Here is a 21025-nt window from a genome sequence, read left to right as displayed (position 1 = left end):
GCCATCCTCTTTGGAACCCCCTTTCAGGTAGTTGAAAGCAGCTATCAAATCCCCCCTCATTCTTCTCTTCTGCAGACGAAACAATCCCAGCTCCCTCAGCCTCTCCTCATAAGTCATGTGCTCTAGACCCCTAATCATTTTTGTTGCCCTTCGCTGGACTCTCTCCAATTTATCCACATCCTTCTTGTAGTGTGGGGCCCAAAACTGGACACAGTACTCCAGATGAGGCCTCACCAGTGTCGAATAGAGGGGAACGATCACATCCCTCGATCTGCTGGCTATGCCCCTACTTATACATCCCAAAATGCCATTGGCCTTCTTGGCAACAAGGGCACACTGTTGACTCATATCCAGCTTCTCGTCCACTGTCACCCCTAGGTCCTTTTCCGCAGAACTGCTGCCTAGCCATTCGGTCCCTAGTCTGTAGCGGTGCATTGGATTCTTCCATCCTAAGTGCAGGACCCTGCACTTATCCTTATTGAACCTCATCAGATTTCTTTTGGCCCAATCCTCCAATTTGTCTAGGTCCTTCTGTATCCTATCCCTCCCCTCCAGCGTATCTACCACTCCTCCCAGTTTAGTATCATCTGCAAATTTGCTGAGAGTGCAATCCACACCATCCTCCAGATCATTTATGAAGATATTGAACAAAACCGGCCCCAGGACCGACCCCTGGGGCACTCCACTTGACACCGGCTGCCAACTAGACATGGAGCCATTGATCACTACCCGTTGAGCCCGACAATCTAGCCAGCTTTCTACCCACCTTATAGTGCATTCATCCAGCCCATACTTCTTTAACTTGCTGACAAGAATACTGTGGGAGACCGTGTCAAAAGCTTTGCTAAAGTCAAGAAACAATACATCCACTGCTTTCCCTTCATCCACAGAACCAGTAATCTCATCATAAAAGGCGATTAGATTAGTCAGGCATGACCTTCCCTTGGTGAATCCATGCTGACTGTTCCTGATCACTTTCCTCTCATGTAAGTGCTTCAGGATTGATTCTTTGAGGACCTGCTCCCTGATTTTTCCAGGGACTGAGGTGAGGCTGACCGGCCTGTAGTTCCCAGGATCCTCCTTCTTCCCTTTTTTAAAGATTGGCACTACATTAGCCTTTTTCCAGTCATCCGGGACTTCCCCCGTTCGCCACGAGTTTTCAAAGATAATGGCCAAGGGCTCTGCAATCACAGCCGCCAATTCCTTCAGCACTCTCGGATGTAACTCGTCCGGCCCCATGGACTTGTGCACGTCCAGCTTTTCTAAATAGTCCCTAACCACCTCTATCTCCACAGAGGGCTGGCCATCTCTTCCCCATTCTGTGATGCCCAGCGCAGCAGTCTGGGAGCTGACCTTGTTAGTGAAAACAGAGGCAAAAAAAGCATTGAGTACATTAGCTTTTTCCACATCCTCTGTCACTAGGTTGCCTCCCTCATTCAGTAAGGGGCCCACACTTTCCTTGGCTTTCTTCTTGTTGCCAACATACCTGAAGAAACCCTTCTTGTTACTCTTGACATCTCTTGCTAGCTGCAGCTCCAGGTGCGATTTGGCCCTCCTTATATCTTTCCTACATGCCCGAGCAATATTTTTATACTCTTCCCTGGTCATATGTCCAACCTTCCACTTCTTGTAAGCTTCTTTTTTATGTTTAAGATCCGCTAGGATTTCACCATTAAGCCAAGCTTGTCGCTTGCCATGTTTACTATTCTTTCGAATAGTATAGATATAAATAGAATATATAAATAGAATAGTTTTACCATTCTTTCAAAAGTTTTTATGGACATTTCCTTCCTTTTTCCCTCACTGAAAAAGTTTAGAAAAGGTAAGGAAGTGGAGAGGGGGAAGCCTTGCTTTTCATGCTTTTGCTGTTTTCCAAGTTTTCCTTCCAGTTAGAAGATAGTAAAACTGTGGATCTACACCAAAATGAGCACTATTTAGAGATCAAGGTTTTAAATTTCAGAGTTCAAATGTGTTAAAGAGATCTGAATGAAAAATAAGTGGAGCAATATTTTAAAGATTAAGAAAAGTGTATACCCCCCCAATTTCATACAACTCAAACAACTGAATGATTTTTCTTTAAATTTTCTAAATAAAATTCACCTTCTGTTTGAGACCAAACATGGAGTGAGTAAAAGCAAAGACTTAAAATTCTGTTATGCAACCTTTACTTCAGCATATGCTACCATAGAATGATATTTACTCCTGTGCAGAGAGCTCAAAGAATGTCTATGGACTACTTTGGGCCCACTTAAGATCTCAAAATACAGCTTAAAGAGAACTGAACTAGTATATAGAATGTGGGCACAGGGATTAATTTTACCCAAAGCTACTATCATAATGCAATCATATGCAATATGATAAATATTGAGGAAATGCTGCTCATCTTGCTCACACCAGTAGTACAACAGATATATGAATAAAGATTTCTGTAGCTCCTGTTTTGCTCTTCAAGCGTCTCCTTTTGATACTTTTTTGTGTATGCTTGTGTCATAAATATAAAGGGAAGGGTAACCACCTTTCTGTATACAGTGCTATAAAATCCCTCCTGGCCAGAGGCAAAACCCTTTCACCTGTAAAGGGTTAAGAAGCTAAGGTAACCTCGCTGGCACCTGACCCAAAATGACCAATGAGGGGACAAGATACTTTCAAAGCTGGCGGGGATGGGGGGGGCGAAGGGTTCTGTCTGTCTGTGTGATGCTTTTGCCGGGAACAGATCAGGAATGCAGCCTTACAACTCCTGTTAAATTAGTAAGTAATCTACCTAGAACATGCATTAGATTTTCTTTTGTTTAATGGCTGGTAAAATAAGCTGTGATGGATGGAATGTATATTCCTGTTTTTGTGTCTTTTTGTAACTTAAGGTTTTGCCTACAGGGATTCTCTATGTTTTGAATCTGATTACCCTGTAAGGTATTTATCATCCGGATTTTACAGAGGTGATTCTTTTACCTTTTCTTTCATTAAAATTCTTCTTTTAAGAACCTGATTGATTTTTCATTGTTCTTAAGATCCAAGGGTTTGGGTCTGTGTTCACCTGTACCAATTGGTGAGGAGTATTATCAAGCCTTCCCCAGGAAAGGGGGTGTAGGGCTTGGGGGGATATTTTGGGGGAAGACGTCTCCAAGTGGGCTCTTTCCCTGTTCTTTGTTTAAAATGCTTGGAGGTGGCAGCACATGGTTCAAGGACAAAGCAAATTTTGTACCTTGGGGAAGTTTTTAACCTAAGCTGGTAAGAATAAGCTTAGGGGGTCTTTCATGCAGGTCCCTACATCTGTACCCTAGAGTTCAGAGTGGGGAAGGAACCTTGACAGCTTGCACACCAGTAAAGGCTGGAACATACTACAGTAAATATGCACTATAGCAGGTAATTATGAATGATAAATGCATAAACATTTGAGAGAAATTGGGCGTGGGAGACGAAAATTTGATGCTCTGCCAGCTGAGCTAAAGGAGCAGCTACAAAAATGACACAAAAGAATCTGGTAAGTATTATTCACATTTGCTGTAACAGTCTTTATGTGGTTAAGTTAATTTGACTAATGCACAAAAGAATCTCTCCTGGCCTGGTGAAATAAAATGACGATCACTGATAATCCGCTTTAACTCAGACCTCTTGTTAATAATCATAACATCAATGTAACTGAATGTAGTACAGAGTGTTAATTTTAAAATAAAACAGCAAAAAAGCAAGAGAGGAATAGAGGAAACCCATTCTTTAAAAATAATCAAATACATCAATAAATGCGGACATCACATTGAGTCAATTCGTTTTTGCAGCAGTGCATCACTGTATCCTGGCATCCTTAAGTTCTAAGGGCTCCCTTTACGCATTCACAAACTCCATTTCATCCTCTATAACATCTCTGTGGTGCAGCCCCGCCAAGTTTCCTTCTTATGACATTATCTGTGGACCAATGAACGCCACTTGTTTTCTCTTACTCCCTTAAATGTAGTATCTGTCTCAGACGCCCAATGATCAGTCAGCACGTATTCTCTAGTGTTAACAGCGTCAATGCAATCATAATTTAGGTTAAACAAAAATATAGGGAAGAAACATAAAAATGCAGGAAAACATTATGGGTCTGATCCAAAGCCTGTTAAAGGTAATGTAAGTCTTTCCACTGTATTCAATGAGCTTTGGATCAGGACCTATAAAACACTTTTGTCTAGTTTTTGCACAAGTTGCAAAAACCTTCACGAGCACAAGCTCTAAGACTCTCTAAAAAATGTTCAAGATCAGTAGTTACAACTGTTACATGAGAGAAGAAACTTAGATTTTTCTCAGCTTTCTTTTTAATATCCAGCTCCTCCTTTGAGGGAAACCACAATGATGGTAGCAAGTTTAGATTTATGCCGGCTGTTTCACCAAGAGTGTCTCTACACTGCAATTAAAAACTTGCAGCCAGCCCATGCCAGCTGATTCAGGCTTGCAGGACTCGGGCTAAGGAGCTGATTAATTGCAGTATAGATGTTCGAGCCCAGGCTGGAGCCCAGGCTCTAGGACCCTGAGACCCATGTCCCGAATCCGAACATCTACACCACAATTAAACAGCCCCTTAGCCCAAGTCAGGTGGCACAGGCCGGCCAGGGGTGTCTAATTGCAGTGCAGACATACCCTCAGATTGCAATGTATACGTAACCGACCGTTACAGAGGTATCTTTATATTAGACCACCTTTGTACAAGCTTTTAATTCACAAGTTGATCTGTTCCTTCAAGTATGTGCCAAGCATTTCAAAGAGTTATTTTGAACAGATGCTTTTATTACCTTCTGTTATTATGTCCAGAAAGTATATCTACCTCTGGATAGTGTTTAAGCCAACATCCTTTGTTCTAGTGAGGTCTATTAACATTTTAATTCTTTTTCCACCCTGGGAATTTTCTCCATTTTTTTTTCCAGGATGGGATGTGTCATCCTGTTTCTAATAGATTCAAGCTTACATCAGACCTAAATTGTATGCACAGATATGTTATATAAAGGGTGTGGGTCAAACTGTAAACGCCTTACTTAGGGCATGTCTACACTTAAAATGCTGCAGTGTAGACACTACCTACGTGGGTGGGAGGGCTTCTACCATTGGCATAGATAATCCACCTTCCTGAGACGTGGTAGCTAGGCCGCCGGAAGAATTCTTCCAGTGAACTAGCACTGTCTACATGAGGATTTAGGTCACCTTAACAATGCTGCTCAGAGGTGTGTATTTTTCACACCCCTTGCCAATGTCATTAAATAGACCTAATTTTCTAATGTAGACCAGGCCTTACACAAGTGATTCCAATGGGAGTACTTGGGTAGTAACTGCTTATTTTTGTGAGAAAGGAACCGACAATGGTCCCAAACTTAATAAAAACTAGAAAATAATCCAATGAAAGTTGGCTGTCTTGTCATAGTCCTGCTGAAAATGTGCAAAATACCCACAATGGAATATCAAGTCAATGTGTAAAAATGTTATTTAGATCACTGCAATTTAATCCTCAGTACAGCACGATGCCACTGAAATCAATTGATTTAGCTAGAAATAGGCCTGTAAAGGTCAGATCTGAGTTCATGTACAGACAAATTTGGGGGACTTCTGAGTTGGGGTTCTGGTTTGGCTTATTATGGACACGTTGGTCATGTTGGTGAAGAGTCCAGTCCAAATCATGTCCCTCCAATTTCCTCTGCCCCCTACCATGAGTTTCAGGCATGCTCAGGTGTGTGGTTTTGGTTCATACCCAAATTTAGATTTTGGTTATAATATATACATCTTGAAATAAAAACAATGAGCCTGAATCTCCCCTCACACTAGTTTTTCAGTAGTGTAATTCCATGGCTATGACAGGAATTACTCTTCGCTTACGCGAGTGTAAATGAAAGGGTAATCAGTCATGAAAATTGCATATTGAACCTGTACAAGTAGCAGCATTTCAATTTTAAATGGGTGATGTTTCCATTTTTAGTTCATGAGAGGAAAAACAACAACAGTCTTTAGTCCCCTTTAAGAAGTACTGATAGGAAGTTTTTTTCAGTCTGATGCAAGTGGAAATAATTAATAGCTTCACCTATGTGGTAGTAATGTGTAAGTGCTGACAGATCCTGGCGGAGGGTTTTCTAAAATGAGCAAATATATAATAAATTATGATTACCTACTACATAAATTATAGACTGTATACAATATGGTCTGGCTCATGATTACACAGTGCTTAAGGTGGGGTGCATTTACATTCTGCATAGGCCTTTCAGGTTCAGATGTTGCAATATAGATTATAATGTCACAACTACATGGTTAATTATATATAAAAAATTACAGGCCAGATACTCAGATAAATCAAATACTCAGCTAAATCAATGTTGATGTAGCTTTGTTTTGACACGAACAAAGCTACATCAACTTACACTGATAAGGATCTGACTCTGTATTTCAGTGGTGTTAGGAGATTTTAAAATTGCAGAACTTGCACAGATAAAATAGGCCTCTTGGAACATCAGTTATATAATTTATTTTGTATTATTTTTGCTGCACTGCAAACGTGATCAAATTTTGATACGAAGCCAATATAGATCACAATAGATCACAAATATTGTAAATCTGCTCTTTCACCTGGAAAATGTCAAGTGGTAGATTCAACAGAAGTGCCAAAAAGGTGGGATAAAATGTAACAAGTGTGAATGCAAGGGAATAGTTTGTGCATTCCAAAATGTGGTTTGATTGACTGCAGAAACTAATGACATGTACCATATGGTCTAGGACAGCAATTGTTTTTGAACACTTAGCACATGGAGTATGAAATAACTGGTTGACCAGTGAAATGACTATGTGAACAAAAAACTGGTTTTATTGACATGGTATTTGTGCAGAGAAAATCTTTGTCCTTTGATAAATTATTCAAGAGATACTGCTTATCAGTTCAGGTTCCAAAATATATGTACCATGAAAAACGAACCTTTTCTCCTTAGTTGTTTTAGTACATCTTTACTCCAAACTCTTATGTTTGCATTCTTTCCAAAAGTGCTCTGTAACATGTGTGCAAAAACAAAATTGTAGTGAAACAAGATAACTATGCCAAAATAACTACACAAAATGATAAATCATTCACAATCATGGTTAAACTTGTCAAACAAATCTTGAGCTCTGTCATAAATAGGAAGATATGGGTTTTCATTCTTTGAAAAGACAAAAAGAAAAGGAGTACTTGAGGCACCTTAGAGACTAACAAATTTATTTGAGCATAAGCTTTCGTGAGCTACAGCTCACTAACAAATTTATTTGAGCATAAGCTTTTGTGAGCTACACCTCACTTCATCGGATGCATTCACTGTATTTTCCACTGAATGCATCCGATGAAGTGAGCTGTAGCTCACAAAAGCTTATGCTCAAATAAATTTGTTAGTCTCTAAGGTGCCACTCCTTTTCTTTTTGCAAATACAGACTAACACGGCTGCTACTCTGAAACCTTTGAAAAGACAGTATCCCTAGATATATACTTGTGAATATTCAAAGAAAAATGCCCAAATTCTGTAGGTGCTGACACACTTGCTCAATTTTAAGCATGTGAGGGGCCCTGTGAACTCAGCAGTTAACAGTATTTATTGAATAATTTACCAGAGGACATGGATTTTCCCTGAAGAAGCTGTGACTGTAATGGGACTACTCATATGCTTAATAAGTGTTCCAGTACTGGAAACCTAAATGAGCTACACTATCATTACATTTTTAATTATTTATAAAATCTATTTATTAAGCATTTTTCAAAGGTCTTTACGGTAGTTTTCTCCTTAGGAAAAATCAAACATTTCTATAACAATTGTGTACATATCATGTATCTGTTTTATACTTTCAGTAATTTCCAAGATGGCTGAACCTGGAAGCAATTGCAAGTCTTTAGTACTTGAAACCAGGAACAACTAGATTCACTTTAGCATCAAGTGGAAAAATATGTTTTCTCGCAAAGATTATTTTATTTTACACCAAGAGGACAGACTTGTATCTTTATAATGTATTATGTAAATGGAAGAGTGTATCTAAAATTCTCAGTTATACCTCCCCAGGATTTCTTCTTTCTTTGGTTTTGGTTTTGACATATTCAGAGGATGTTAATTACCTGTTAAAGACTGGTATAACCCAATTCCATCATATTACTAAAATGAGAAATGTCATGTTTTATGAGTAAAATTGAAAACAGTACAAAACTTATGATTTGCTGTGCTAACAATATTTCAGTTAAATTCTGCAAATGCTTAGACACCTGCTTAACTTTATGCACTATTAGTAATCCCATGCAAATCCATGGAACGACTCACGGTATATAAAGTTTAAAAGTATATAATTTTTTCCAGATTCAAGACCTTAAACAATACATTTTGGACAATTCACTATACTTGCTTAGACTAGGAAGTGAGCTAACGCCAAGTATTATAAATTATAAAAATACAGAAGAGGGAATGTAAAAAGTGTATATATTGCCCATTGAAGGAAATGGATCAGTTTTGATTTCAATGAACTATGCTTGGAGTCAAGTACTTCTCAGTGTGAGTAAGAGGTATCACAATGTGGCCCTAAATGTGTAGAAGCTTCATAGGAGAATATATCAGAAGTGAACTAAATCAAATAGAGTAAAAAAATTCTCACCTGTTTATCAAAAACGAGTGCATGTGACCTAAGTCACTGCATGATCTAACCCTGTCCAGCCTGTTCTCATTCCCCTCCTTGTTTGTTCTCACCCTCACTTGTTATGTCCTGGCCAAACTCTAGACTGTAAATTCTTCAGGTCATGCCCAACTGTTCAGTGAGGTCCCCATGTTACAAATAAAAAAAGTCAAAATTCTATGGTAAGCTTGTGCTTACTTTAATAATAAAAATTATGATTAGATGAACAGGAAAATACACAGACAGATTGAGGTGCTCTTACTCATACTGGTGAACATTTGTTCTTGTGAGTAGTGCTGTGGAAATCTGCCACGCAGTGGGACTACTATGAATAACTGAGAGGTCAAACTCCACAATCTGGCCCACAATAGCTTCATAATTCTGTGCATTGATGAAAACAGTTTTGATTCAGAGGTCTCTCAAGGATGAGTTACAGACAGGTCACTTCAGCCTACTGCTGAAATGGATTTGGTTCCACAATAGTCTGCAGCAGCAGACTGTACAACAGCTACAGCTTGTATGAGGAGATATATACAGGAGTTAATTAATCCTAATGTTTTCAAAGTTTAATCATCCAGGTCATCGGCATCTAAATATTTGAATGTATGTATTAATGATTCCCAGGGAGCTGTGAATAGAAGCCAAATAGGAAACTGAGTGTTCCTTTCCTTCCAAGTTGCGGAAACTCTCTCCTCCAAAGAGTAGCACTGATAAGATTCGTTAAGCCACTCCTCCAGAGCTGGAGTGTTTGTCTCCACCCATTTTCTAATAATATATTTCTGAACTTTGGGCTTTAGCTGCATCCCTTGAGTAGCATGAAATTATACCTTCTCTCCTTGGCCATGTCTGGAAGGTAGCCCATGGAGACATCCGACTACTGCTGGATGGCGTCCACTCAAAGAACATTCATGATGAAATATAAGGTGGGATCTTAGTCAGACAAACACCCTACAAATTGTCAGTCTTACAGGGGGCCACATATAGGTCTGGATGGTGCATACCTGTGATCTACAGATCAGCATTCTTGGCTATGCCTCATGGTATTTTTATATAATTGTCAACCTACTGTAATTTTGCTCAAAGAAAGAACATGGCTTGGGGCCAGATAGTTATTTGCTTCTGTATTTATACCTCTGTGGTTATTTCTCATCCCAACTCTATTTTTCAGTTAACCAGGGACCTTCAACTGCCTCTTCTGTATTGATGGTACCCAGTTACCTTTAAATCTCTCATTACATCCCCCGTCCTTTGACTCCTACTCCACCTGTCTCATACACATCAACACCTGGCTCCATCTCCTCATCTGATTGTCATTGATACCTAGTTGGCAAAAGAAATACATCCAGTTAAGTCTCTAACTGCCTCAACTCTGATCTCCTCTGAGTTCCGATATCTTGGAGTCATCCTTGACCCTTTACCTCACATTAGTGACTCACACTGCTATTCTGTACAAGACAGCCTACTGTCACCTCTACAGGATAGCCCACTTCTGCTGTTACTTCTGCATACGTGCTGAGTCACTTATCCCTAGACTTGTCATTTATTGCCTTGATCACTGCAACTCCCTCCTCTGTACATCCCCAGAGCCAGCCACGCACAAACACCAGTCTGCTTAGGACACAGACATGTCTTCTCACTCAGACATTCAAATACGAGCACATCACTCGGAGCTCCTGAGCTCCCCCATCTAGTTCCATATCCATTGTGAAACCACACCCTTTATATTCAAGGATCTTAGGGTTTCTCTACATTGCAATGTAAGCGTTGGCTCAGACTCAGGCTCAAGGCCAATCCCCCACCCCATCTCCATTTACATTCAAATCTCTCAGATTTGGGCTCAGACCCCGAGTCCTAGGATCCTGCGGGGGTGGAGAGTTCAAGCCCAAGTCAAGTCGGGACCCAGGGTTTAAGCCCTATTGTTTTGCAATGTAGATGCAGCCCCCACCCCCAGCTGGGGTCCTGGGAGTCTGCCAAATGTATCCCACAATACCATGGGCCAACTTCCTTTGTCCTCTATATCACAAGAGTCGACAATCAACTTCAGAGAACTGGAAGCAACCCTCCTTGTAGTAGTGCAGCAGCTTGGCAAGTCAGCGTTTAGCCTGTCCATTGTTTTCTAACCTCTGAGCTGCAAACACACCTTCAGAAAACCTTCTGAGTTTGCAACAGAGACTGGCGGGAAGAAGTCCTTTGCAAAGTATGCTGCTTCATGGTCACAGGAGCACAACCAAATTTTGGTTAATCTCCGGCATGAGGCCAGGAAGACAGTGGACTTTAGTAAGAGTACCAGGAATGACCACGCAATGCCAGCAAATAGCAGAGAAGCTGGCAGCATTGGAAATTTACTGGACTGGCTACCAGCGTAGTGAACAGATTAAGCATCTCAAGACCAAGTATCAGAAAACCAGGAACCAGAACTGCACCGCATGTAACTCGCCAACATCATGCCCACCGTCTGAGGAGTTTGACCAGGTGCTGAGTAACGTTCCAAGCAGGGAGCCAGTGGTAGTACACAATGACCAAGGCAGCTAGGATAGCTGCCTGCTGGCCCCACAATCCAGCCTGGGGACTGCTGGGAGCCAGCAGCAGGCTCTGAGTGAGGCCAGCGAAGTGACTCCATTGCTGAAATCGATCCCAGAGAAGGCTTTGCCACAGGAGCAGCAGCACATCCTGGGGCCAGAGCAGCTTTTGATGCCCGGAGGAATGGCTTGCTGCAGAACTGGCAGCAGACATGCCAGGGACAGAAGCTGCCCCGGAGCCTGCTAAGTTTCAACTCCATTCCAAAGTGTATTAATATAGGAATGGGAACGATTTCTGTTCTATGAACCAATGCAAAAGTTATGAGAGGCCCCGACTAGCAGCATGTATCCACTAATGGCAGACTGTATGCCAGTGCCTTGGCATTCCCCTGCTCCCTTCTCCCCTTCCCCGCCATGTGGAGTTCAAAATAGGGACCAGGAAATACAAACAGTAAAAACGCCTGAAAAGTGAATTTTTACTGGATTTACATAGATTTTTGCTAGGGCCATTCCTGTTTCTTAAAAATAACAAACTTACATTGCCAGGCTTGTAAGTACATCACCCTGTAAACCCTCAAAAGTCTGATGAGCCGCCTGGAAATGGTGAACTGTGTGGGGGAAGGGGGAAATGTGCTCCATTTACAAATCAAGTCAATTTCTGTTAAATGTAGTGCATGCAGCCCACAGGTGACAAAATCATTTGTCCCAAATACAACTGGGGTTTGCAATTTTGTCCAGAAATTTGCCAGGGGGAAGGTTGAAAAGAGGATAGCAATCAGGAGTGCTGGAACAATTTTTATAGTGGGGGTGCTGTGATCCATTGAACCAACCTGTAAACCCTGTATATAATGGAAACCACTTCAAGCCAGGGGATGCTGCAGCACCCCCTGCACCCATAGTTCCAGCACCTATGATAGCAATGGAGTTATGGCTACATACAAACAGACAGAACAGGCTAACAAAGTAAATACACACACACACACCGTTATTGCTTTTTATTTGCAGATCTCTAGCAACCTGATCCACATGCTCATAGCTTGCTCACTGAACTACCTTCCAGCAGTTTGGGAGTTCTCAGGTTACAACAGAGTGGCCTGTACATTTTGTGCGCACAGTCGAATGTACATGCAAACTTGCGTGACATTTGCAAAATCTGGCCAACAACAAAATGTATTTAGAAGGGTCTGATATACAACCAAGAATGAACTAGTGTCCTATATAATTTTATTTGCCAAAATACCTCTTATAAAAGCTGGTTTCCTGAACACTTTACAGATTTAAACACCACAGCTGCAATTATGAAGTTAAAAATAAAACCAGCGTCTGTGGGAAAAATGTTAAGAGGTAAAAGGCAGTGGTGGGGGGAAAAAGAGATGGTTTTAGAGGAGGTTTGAAAATAGATGAGAGTTAACCATGCACAGAAAATGAAACTCTTGTAACAGGAAAGGAAATGGAAACACTGCGAAAGGGACTTGATCTATTGCTAACTGAAATGGGTGAACAGACTGCCCTCGATTTAAATGGGTGTTAGATCAGGCCCAAAGGGAACACATCTTAACTGAGCTTTAAAAACTTAGAAGATGTGCAAGAATCTCGAAAACAGGCCTGGCAGGAACTCTCCCAGAACTCTGGATAATGCTCTCCCAGAAGGATGTTAAAAATAAGGAGGTACCTGTTATATTTTCAGAAATAGGTTTCCCAGTACTCTGAAAGCTGGAGGCAGAAAACACCAGGAAAATGCAACACACAGGAAGTAGCCATCTTGGGAGAATGTTAACAGGATATTGGAATTTGTAGCTCATTGTCATTGGTGCAAATCTAACTCTGATTGGTAGTGACAAAACATTGTCACCCTCTGTTGGCTGTGATGCGGTCTGTGATATGTTAAATGAACTATTGGAATAATCAATAATTGACATTTTCTCTAGATGGACTAAGGGCTGTATACATATGGGTGATCCTTGCAAGTCAGGTTGAGGCATGTTGGTGGGGAAGTTTGCACTGATCCTGCTTATTCTGTACTTGTTCTGTAGATAAAGAGGAACTTTGTCTCCACAGCTATCAGTTTGGCACCATTCAAAAGCACTATAATTTATGTGATTTTTAAAGAGCATACCATGTTGAATGAAGATATATTTGAGATCTGTAGGAGACATAGCCTTGTGTTTTAACTTCAAAAGAAAGTTAAAAATCAAGAGGCAACTATTATGTTTTCAGAAATGAGTTTCCCAATACTCTGAAAGAAATTATAGGTACCTCATCAAAAACTGTCCCTGGATGTAAATGTTGAGTAGATCTGTTCACATCAGTTGAGTTACTCAGGATTTACTCTAGAAGAACTGAGATCAGAATCTGGTTCATAGCCGCCGCCTCCTCTCGTCAGACTTTGGTGCATTAAGTCCTGTTTAAGGAGTGGGACTAGATAAAGCTCCAGGTACCGGGTTAGTGGAGCCTCTTTCCTCTAGGGCATTGGTGTGAATACAGCTTCACTATGTACTGACTAGAGTTGACTTTAAAATGCCAGTTATGTTTCATGGGTTGCTTTCTTGCTTTCTGTCTTTTTTTTTTTTTTACTTACTTGCAAACATTTTTCATTTTTAAATGAAAAACCTGAATCCTAAACATATTCTGTTTTCCAAAAACAGACCATTATTTATTTATGTTTAAACAGAAAGCCAAAAAAATTCTGTTTCCATTTTAAATAATTTGGATTGTTTTGGTCAAAAAATATATTTTTTCAACAAACATTTCCATCCAGTGATAGGAGGAACCAAATATGCTTAACCCTTGATAGCTGTATTTTACCTGTTTGAAGTGAACATGGGCTCATATTAAAACCAACATACCTTTGTTGACTATCTCAAGGACGGAAGGGACATATAACACCTCTTGTCCATAGAGGTCGCTCCTCCAGACCCACCTGGAGGTACACTGGTGTTATAGAGTGGGGAGCTTTATTGCTATTGCCTTAGCTACATCTGTTTTATGAGTAAATAGAAGACATGAGTATCCATGGCTATTAGTATGGCACCTGCAGATGTACATGCCCATTCACAATGTACACTTCCATTCACAAGAACTAATTTCATTTTGAAAATGGGGGGAAATTGGAGGGTAATTGATTAGCTTTTTTTCTCAACTTCTAGTAGCGAAAGCAAGGTTTGCAAATTCCCAGAGAGAGCATTTCTATTCCCAAGAAAAGAGGGCCTGATGTTTTGAAGGGGGTACAATCAAACAGTGAAATGCCTAAGGGACCATTTTGTTTCTTTTTCTTGATATGAATGGTTAACTTGTACGACTCTGCCCATGGAACACGATGCTGGTATGCTGTGCTCTGCAATGTCAGTTTTGTAAAAGCTAAGGTCTTTTGGTCTGTGCAGCTTAGCTAAAAGTAGTTTCTGTATCTTTGTTGCTTATGACTAAGGGAAATATTTAAGTAAGAACATGTGCATTGTTGATCTTTTTTGCAGCTAAACTTACAGGATTTTTTATAGTTTTAAATATCCTCATTTCCTGTCTTTTACTTATTAAAGATGGGAAAATGAGTAGTGGAACAGACATGTTCCCCAAGAAAAAATAATCAGCTTTTGAGTGGCGTTGACATTATGACAAGAACAGGGGAACCTTTATTTTACTGGGAAGTTACTTTGGGCTTTGTAAATTCGTTGACACTGGACTAATGTTGTTGTCATAGGACAAGATTTTTAAAGCTGTTTAGGTGCCTAAAGACACGGATAGGCACCTACTGGGATTTTCAAAAGCACCTGTGACGTTAACACCCACTGATAAACATTCAGCAAATGAACAGGAATCTGTTCCTGCTTCAGCTTCACACTGACTATAGCAGCTAAGATTCCCCCAAGACCAAGCTCTCAAAAGAGGTTTCAGTATTTTAAGCATACATTCTAGGTGGCAATCATCCATCTTGAAAGATGATGGTGTAAGTGACAAAGAAGTTTAGTTCCTCTGTGTCATGCTGCAGCATCATGAATGGCTAGAAAGTCCAATTTACGAGCAGCAGTACTTGCCACAGGTGATGCAGGCATACAGCACAGGGCCAGTAGATGAAACCAGCATACCACTGGCACTTGAGGCCTGTCAGATATATTACAAATGCACATACAGTGCATTAGTACCTTTTATACATATTGTTATCAGTTGAGTTAAAACGATAAGTTTCAGTGAGGTGGATGTAACTGCCATCCCTCATTTCGGAAACATGTAAGAAGCAATTCAGCTCCTTTCTGGAACCAGAATGCTAAAACCATAGCAGCCTCCACCCAAAACACAGGCACATATCACACCATCCACAACAAAAGGCACATGCAAGACACATGTGGGTGGAGGAGTTTTGATGGATATTGTTTTAGCAAAGGTACATGAGAGAGAAAGAGAAAAAACATCACAGAAAGACACAGAGAAGGATCAGAAAGCCAAGGACAAAACCTAAACAAGCACAGGGATTGTGGCCTTGAGAAAAGCTTAGATAGAGTGCTTTTGGGCTGAGTGCTGGCTGAAGGAGGCTTGGAACTGTAAGCAAAGAAGCTGTCTTCTGTCTGATTCCTACTGTGTTCAGGGAAACAGGACTTTGTCCATTCTTTGCAAATAAAACAGGATTGCATCAAACACACCTGGTTCCATCATCAGTTTCTTCTGTTCTTGGAAAAAACCTGCAGGGCCCAAATTTTGGCCAACTGCTCAGGTCAAAAATGGATAAAAATACCTATAATTCAAACATATATTTTCTATTTCCCCCATGTGTAGTTTGAATAAAGATCCCTTACAGTCATCTTCTTTCCTCAGGGATGGACTCAGCAAAGAATTTTGCCTAGGTGTGGAACCCCTAAAAAAATAGTAATTTATATGGTCTTATGTATGATTTCTTGGTGACTAAGATAAAAGGAGTTGTACTTATTCTGTTTTAGTGTTGTGTACATTAACATTTAGACAAACAATCCCACTATTAACCCCTTTGTAATCTTTCAAACTATTCTTCCTGGGGAAAAAAACTGAAGATTTTGCACTGAATGGGTTGAAGACAATTTCACTATGCTGAAACCAGTGCATTACCTGTGCGTAACTAAAGATAAACTCATTTCTCTTGGATGGGTATCAACAACTCAGGACTCTGCAGTAAGGCAAGAGACCCAGATTAAAGGGAAATTGAATTTTATAGTACAGTGTATTCAATAGGTGATTTGCTGGTGCCAAAGATTGATGCAGATTTGGCCCTAAACCAATCATTATTAGATTGAGAGGCCCCTCAATAATCTAATAATTAGGGTCAGGGAAAAGTGTCCTCAGAAATTATTTACATACTCTAGCTATTCATGATAGGTTGTACTCTGTCCCAAAATCATGTGAAGCCACATTATCCAGGAGGCTCCATTCAACAAACCATCCCTACTCCGCAAAGCACTTAAGCACATGCTTAATACCCAGTGGCTTTAATGTGATGTAAGAACATGATTAAAGTTAAGCACATGGCTGATTGTTTTGCTGAATAGGGATAAACTTAAATGCATGCTTACAATATTGTGCTGAATTGTGTCCAGAATGACTGTGATCGTTCTTTTCTTTCAGTGGATTGATTGCTCTATAACAGGGGTGGGCAAACTTTTTGGCCCGAGGGCCATATCTGGGTGGGGAAATTGTATGCAAGTCCATGAACGTATGACTGGGGCAGGGGGTTGGGGTGCAGGTAGGAGTGCGGGGTGTGGAAGGGGGTGTGAGGTGCAGGAAGGGGCTTAGGGCAAGGGGTAGGGGTGCAGAAGGGGGTGCAGAGTGTGGGGGGCTCAGGGCAGGGAGTTGGGGTGCAGCGTGGCAGAAGGGTTTGGGGTGCGGGCTCCGGTCTGGCACCGCTTACCTCGAGCGGCTCCGGGGTGGCAGCGGTGTGCACCAGGGCTAAGGTAGACGACTGGAAAAAGGCTAATGTAGTGCCCATCTTTAAAAAAGGGAAGAAGGAGGATCCAGAGAACTACAGGCCAGTCAGCCTCACCTCAGTCCCTGGAAAAATCATGGAGCAGGTCCTCAAGGAATCAATTCTGAAGCGCTTAGAGGAGAGGAAAGTGATCAGGAACAGTCAGCATGGATTCACCAAGGGCAAGTCATGCCTGACTAATCTAATTGCCTTCTATGATGAGATAACTGGTTCTGTGGATGAGGGGAAAGCAGTGGACGTGTTATTCCTTGACTTTAGCAAAGCTTTTGACATGGTCTCCCACAGTATTCTTGCCAACAAGTTGAAGAACTATGGGCTGGATGAATGGACTATAAGGTGGATAGAAAGCTGGCTAGATCGTCAGGCTCAATGGGTAATGATCAATGGCTTCATGTCTAGTTGGCAACTGGTATCAAGCGGAGTGCCCCAAGGGTTGGTCCTGGGGCCGGTTTTGTTCAATATCTTCATTAATGATCTGGAGGATGGCGTGGATTGCACCCTCAGCAAGTTTGCAGATGACGCTAAACTGGGAGGAGTGGTAGATACACTGGAGGGTAGGGATAGGATACAGAGGGACCTAGACAAATTAGAGGACTGGGCCAAATGAAATCTGATGAGGTTCAACAAGGACAAGTGCAGAGTCCTGAACTTAAGACGGAAGAATCCCATGCACCGCTACAGACTAGGGACTGAATGGCTAGGCAGCAGTTCTGCAGAAAAGGATCTAGGGGTTACAGTGGACAAGAAGCTGGATATGAGTCAACAGTGTGCCCTTGTTGCCAAGAAGGCTAATGGCATTTGAGGCTGTATAAATAGGGGCATTGCCAGCAGATTGAGGGATGTGATCGTTCCCCTCTATTCGACATTGGTGAGGCCTCATCTGGAGTACTGTGTCCAGTTTTGAGCCTACAAGAAGGATGTGGAAAAATTGGAAAGCGTCCAGCAGAGGGCAGCAAAAATTATTAGGGGACTGGAACACATAACTTATGAGGAGAGGCTGAGGGAACTGGGATTGTTTAGTCTGCAGAAGAGAAGAATGAGGGGAGATTTGATAGCTGCTTTCAATTACCTGAAAGGGGGTTCCAAAGAGGATGGATCTAGACTGTTCTCAGTGGTAGCAGCTGACAGAACAAGGAGTAATGGTCTCAAGTTGCAGTGGGGGAGGTTTAGGTTGGATATTAGGAAAAACTTTTTCACTAGGAGGGTGGTGAAGCACTGGAATGCGTTACCTAGGGAGGTGGTGGAATCTCCTTCCTTTCAGAGTAGCAGCCGTGTTAGTCTGTATGCGCAAACAGAAAAGGAGTACTTGTGGCACCTTAGAGACTAACAAATTTATGTGAGCATAAGCTTTAATGAGCTACAGCTCACTTCATTGGATGTGACCTTCCTTTGAGGTTTTTAAGGTCAGGCTTGACAAAGCCCTGGCTGGAATGATTTAGCCCTGGTCTACACTAGGACTTTAGGTCGAATTTAGCAGCGTTAAATCGATGTAAACCTACACCCGTCCACACAATGAAGCCCTTTATTTCGACTTAAAGGGCTCTTAAAATCGATTTCCTTACTCCACCCCTGACAAGTGGATTAGTGCTTAAATCGGCCTTGCCGGGTCGAATTTGGGGTACTGTGGACACAATTCAACGGTATTGGCCTCCGGGAGCTATCCCAGAGTGCTCTATTGTCACCGCTCTGGACAGCACTCTCAACTCAGATGCACTGGCCAGGTAGACAGGAAAAGAACCGCGAACTTTTGAATCTCATTTCCTGTTTGGCCAGCATGGCAAGCTGCAGGTGACCATGCAGAGCTCATCAGCAGAGGTGACCATGATGGAGTCCCAGAATCGCAAAAGAGCTCCAGCCTGGACTGAACGGGAGGTACGGGATCTGATCGCTGTATGGGGAGAGGAATCCGTGCTATCAGAACTCCGTTCCAGTTTTCGAAATGCCAAAACATTTGTCAAAATCTCCCAGGGCATGAAGGACAGAGGCCATAACAGGGATCCGAAGCAGTGCCGCGTGAAACTTAAGGAGCTGAGGCAAGCCTACCAGAAAACCAGAGAGGCGAACGGCCGCTCCGGGTCAGAGCCCCAAACATGCCGCTTCTATGATGAGCTACATGCCATTTTAGGGGGTTCAGCCACCACTACCCCAGCCGTGTTGTTTGACTCCTTCAATGGAGATGGAGGCAATATGGAAGCAGATGATGAGGAGGAGGAGGTTGTAGATAGCTCACAGCAAGCAAGCGGAGAAACCGGTTTTCCCAACAGCCAGGAACTGTTTCTCACCCTGGACCTGGAGCCAGTACCCCCCGAACCCACCCAAGGCTGCCTCCTGGACCCGGCAGGCGGAGAAGGGACCTCCGGTGAGTGTACCTTTTAAAATACTATACATGGTTTAAAAGCAAGCATGTGAAAGGATTAATTTGCCCTCGCATTTGCGGCTCTCCTGGATGTACTCCCAAAGCCTTTCCAAAGGTTTCTGGGGAGGGCAGCCTTATTGTGTCCTTCATGGTAGGACACTTTACCACTCCAGGCCAGTAACACGTACTCGGGAATCATTGTACAACAAAGCATTGCAGTGTATGTTTGCTGGCGTTCAAACAACATCCGTTCTTTATCTCTCTGTGTTATCCTCAGGAGAGTGAGATATCATTCATGGTCACCTGGTTGAAATAGGGTGCTTTTCTTCAGGGGACATTCAGAGGAGCCCATTCCTGCTGAGCTGTTTGCCTGTGGCAGAACAGAAATGTTCCCCGCTGTTAGCCACGGGGAGGGGGGAGGGTTGAGGGGGTAGCCACACGGTGGGGGGAGGCAAAATGCGACCTTGTAATGAAAGCACATGTGCTATGTATGTAATGTTAACAGCAAGATTTACCCTGAAAGAGTGTAGCCACTGTTTTATAAAATGTGTCTTTTTAAATACCGCTGTCCCTTTTTTTTTCTCCACCAGCTGCATGTGTTTCAATGATCACAGGATCTTCTCCTTCCCAGAGGCTAGTGAAGATTAGAAAGAAAAAAAAACACACTCGTGATGAAATGTTCTCTGAGCTCATGCTATCCTCCCACACTGACAGAGCACAGACGAATGCGTGGAGGCAAATAATGTCAGAGTGCAGGAAAGCACAAAATGACCGGGAGGAGAGGTGGCGGGCTGAAGAGAGTAAGTGGCGGGCTGAAGACAGGGCTGAAGCTCAAATGTGGCGGCAGCGTGATGAGAGGAGGCAGGATTCAATGCTGAGGCTGCTGGAGGATCAAACCAGTATGCTCCAGGGTATGGCTGAGCTGCAGCAAAGGCAGCTGGAGCACAGACTGCCACTACAGTCCCTGTGTAACCAACCGCCCTCCTCCCCAAGTTCCATAGCCTCCACACCCAGATGCCCAAGAACGCGGTGGGGGGGCCACCGGCCAACCAGCCACTCCGCCACAGAGGATTGCCCCAAAAAAAGAAGGCTGGCATTCAATAAATTTTAAAGTTGTAAACTTTTAAAGTGCTGTGTGGCATTTTCCTTCCCTCCTCCACCACCCCTCCTGGGCTACCTTGGTAATCATCCCCCTATTTGTGTGATGAATGAATAAAGAATGCATGAATGTGAAGCAACAATGACTTTATTGCCTCTGCAAGCGGTGATCGAAGGGAGGACGGGATGGTGGTTAGCTTACAGGGAAGTAGAGTGAACCAAGGGGCGGGGGGTTTCATCAAGGAGAAACAAAGAGAACTTTCACACCGTAGCCTGGCCAGTCATGAAACTGGTTTTCAAAGCTTCTCTGATGCGTACCGTGCCCTCCTGTGCTCTTCTAACCGCCCTGGTGTCTGGCTGTGCGTAACCAGCAGCCAGGCGATTTGCCTCAACCTCCCATCCCGCCATAAACGTCTCCCCCTTACTCTCACAGATATTATGAAGCACACAGCAAGCAGTAATAACAGTGGGAATATTGGTTTTGCT

At 42.4% G+C, this 21025-nt stretch overlaps 1 protein-coding gene and 1 long non-coding RNA gene across 6 annotated transcripts in view; both read left to right on the top strand.

Annotated features, from left to right (window-relative positions):
* LOC141989492 (uncharacterized) overlaps positions 1–21025 on the top strand; it is a 192721-nt gene that overhangs the window by 114815 nt on the left and 56881 nt on the right. The window lies entirely within an intron of this gene.
* Positions 1675–20552, top strand: LOC141988380 (uncharacterized). Its single transcript, XM_074954153.1, has 4 exons — positions 1675–2748; positions 18859–18957; positions 19054–19444; positions 20032–20552. Exons 1-4 carry the CDS (start codon positions 2620–2622, stop codon positions 20550–20552), a joined length of 1140 nt encoding a protein of 379 aa, XP_074810254.1. The 5' UTR covers positions 1675–2619.

Source organism: Natator depressus, chromosome 6 (assembly GCF_965152275.1).
Source record: "Natator depressus isolate rNatDep1 chromosome 6, rNatDep2.hap1, whole genome shotgun sequence".
NCBI lineage: Eukaryota > Metazoa > Chordata > Testudines > Cheloniidae > Natator > Natator depressus.
This window is presented reverse-complemented; position numbering and strand designations above follow the sequence as displayed.

Excerpts from the sequence above, each read along its gene's own strand:
- LOC141988380 (XM_074954153.1), top strand. The coding sequence starts at position 2,620 with ATGACCAATGAGGGGACAAGATACTTTCAAAGCTGGCGGGGATGGGGG. Across the intron at positions 18,958-19,053 it reads CAGCCTGGACTGAACGGGAG|GGCATGAAGGACAGAGGCCA; the intron begins GTACGGGATCTG and ends AAAATCTCCCAG. Across the intron at positions 19,445-20,031 it reads AGGCGGAGAAGGGACCTCCG|CTGCATGTGTTTCAATGATC; the intron begins GTGAGTGTACCT and ends TTTCTCCACCAG.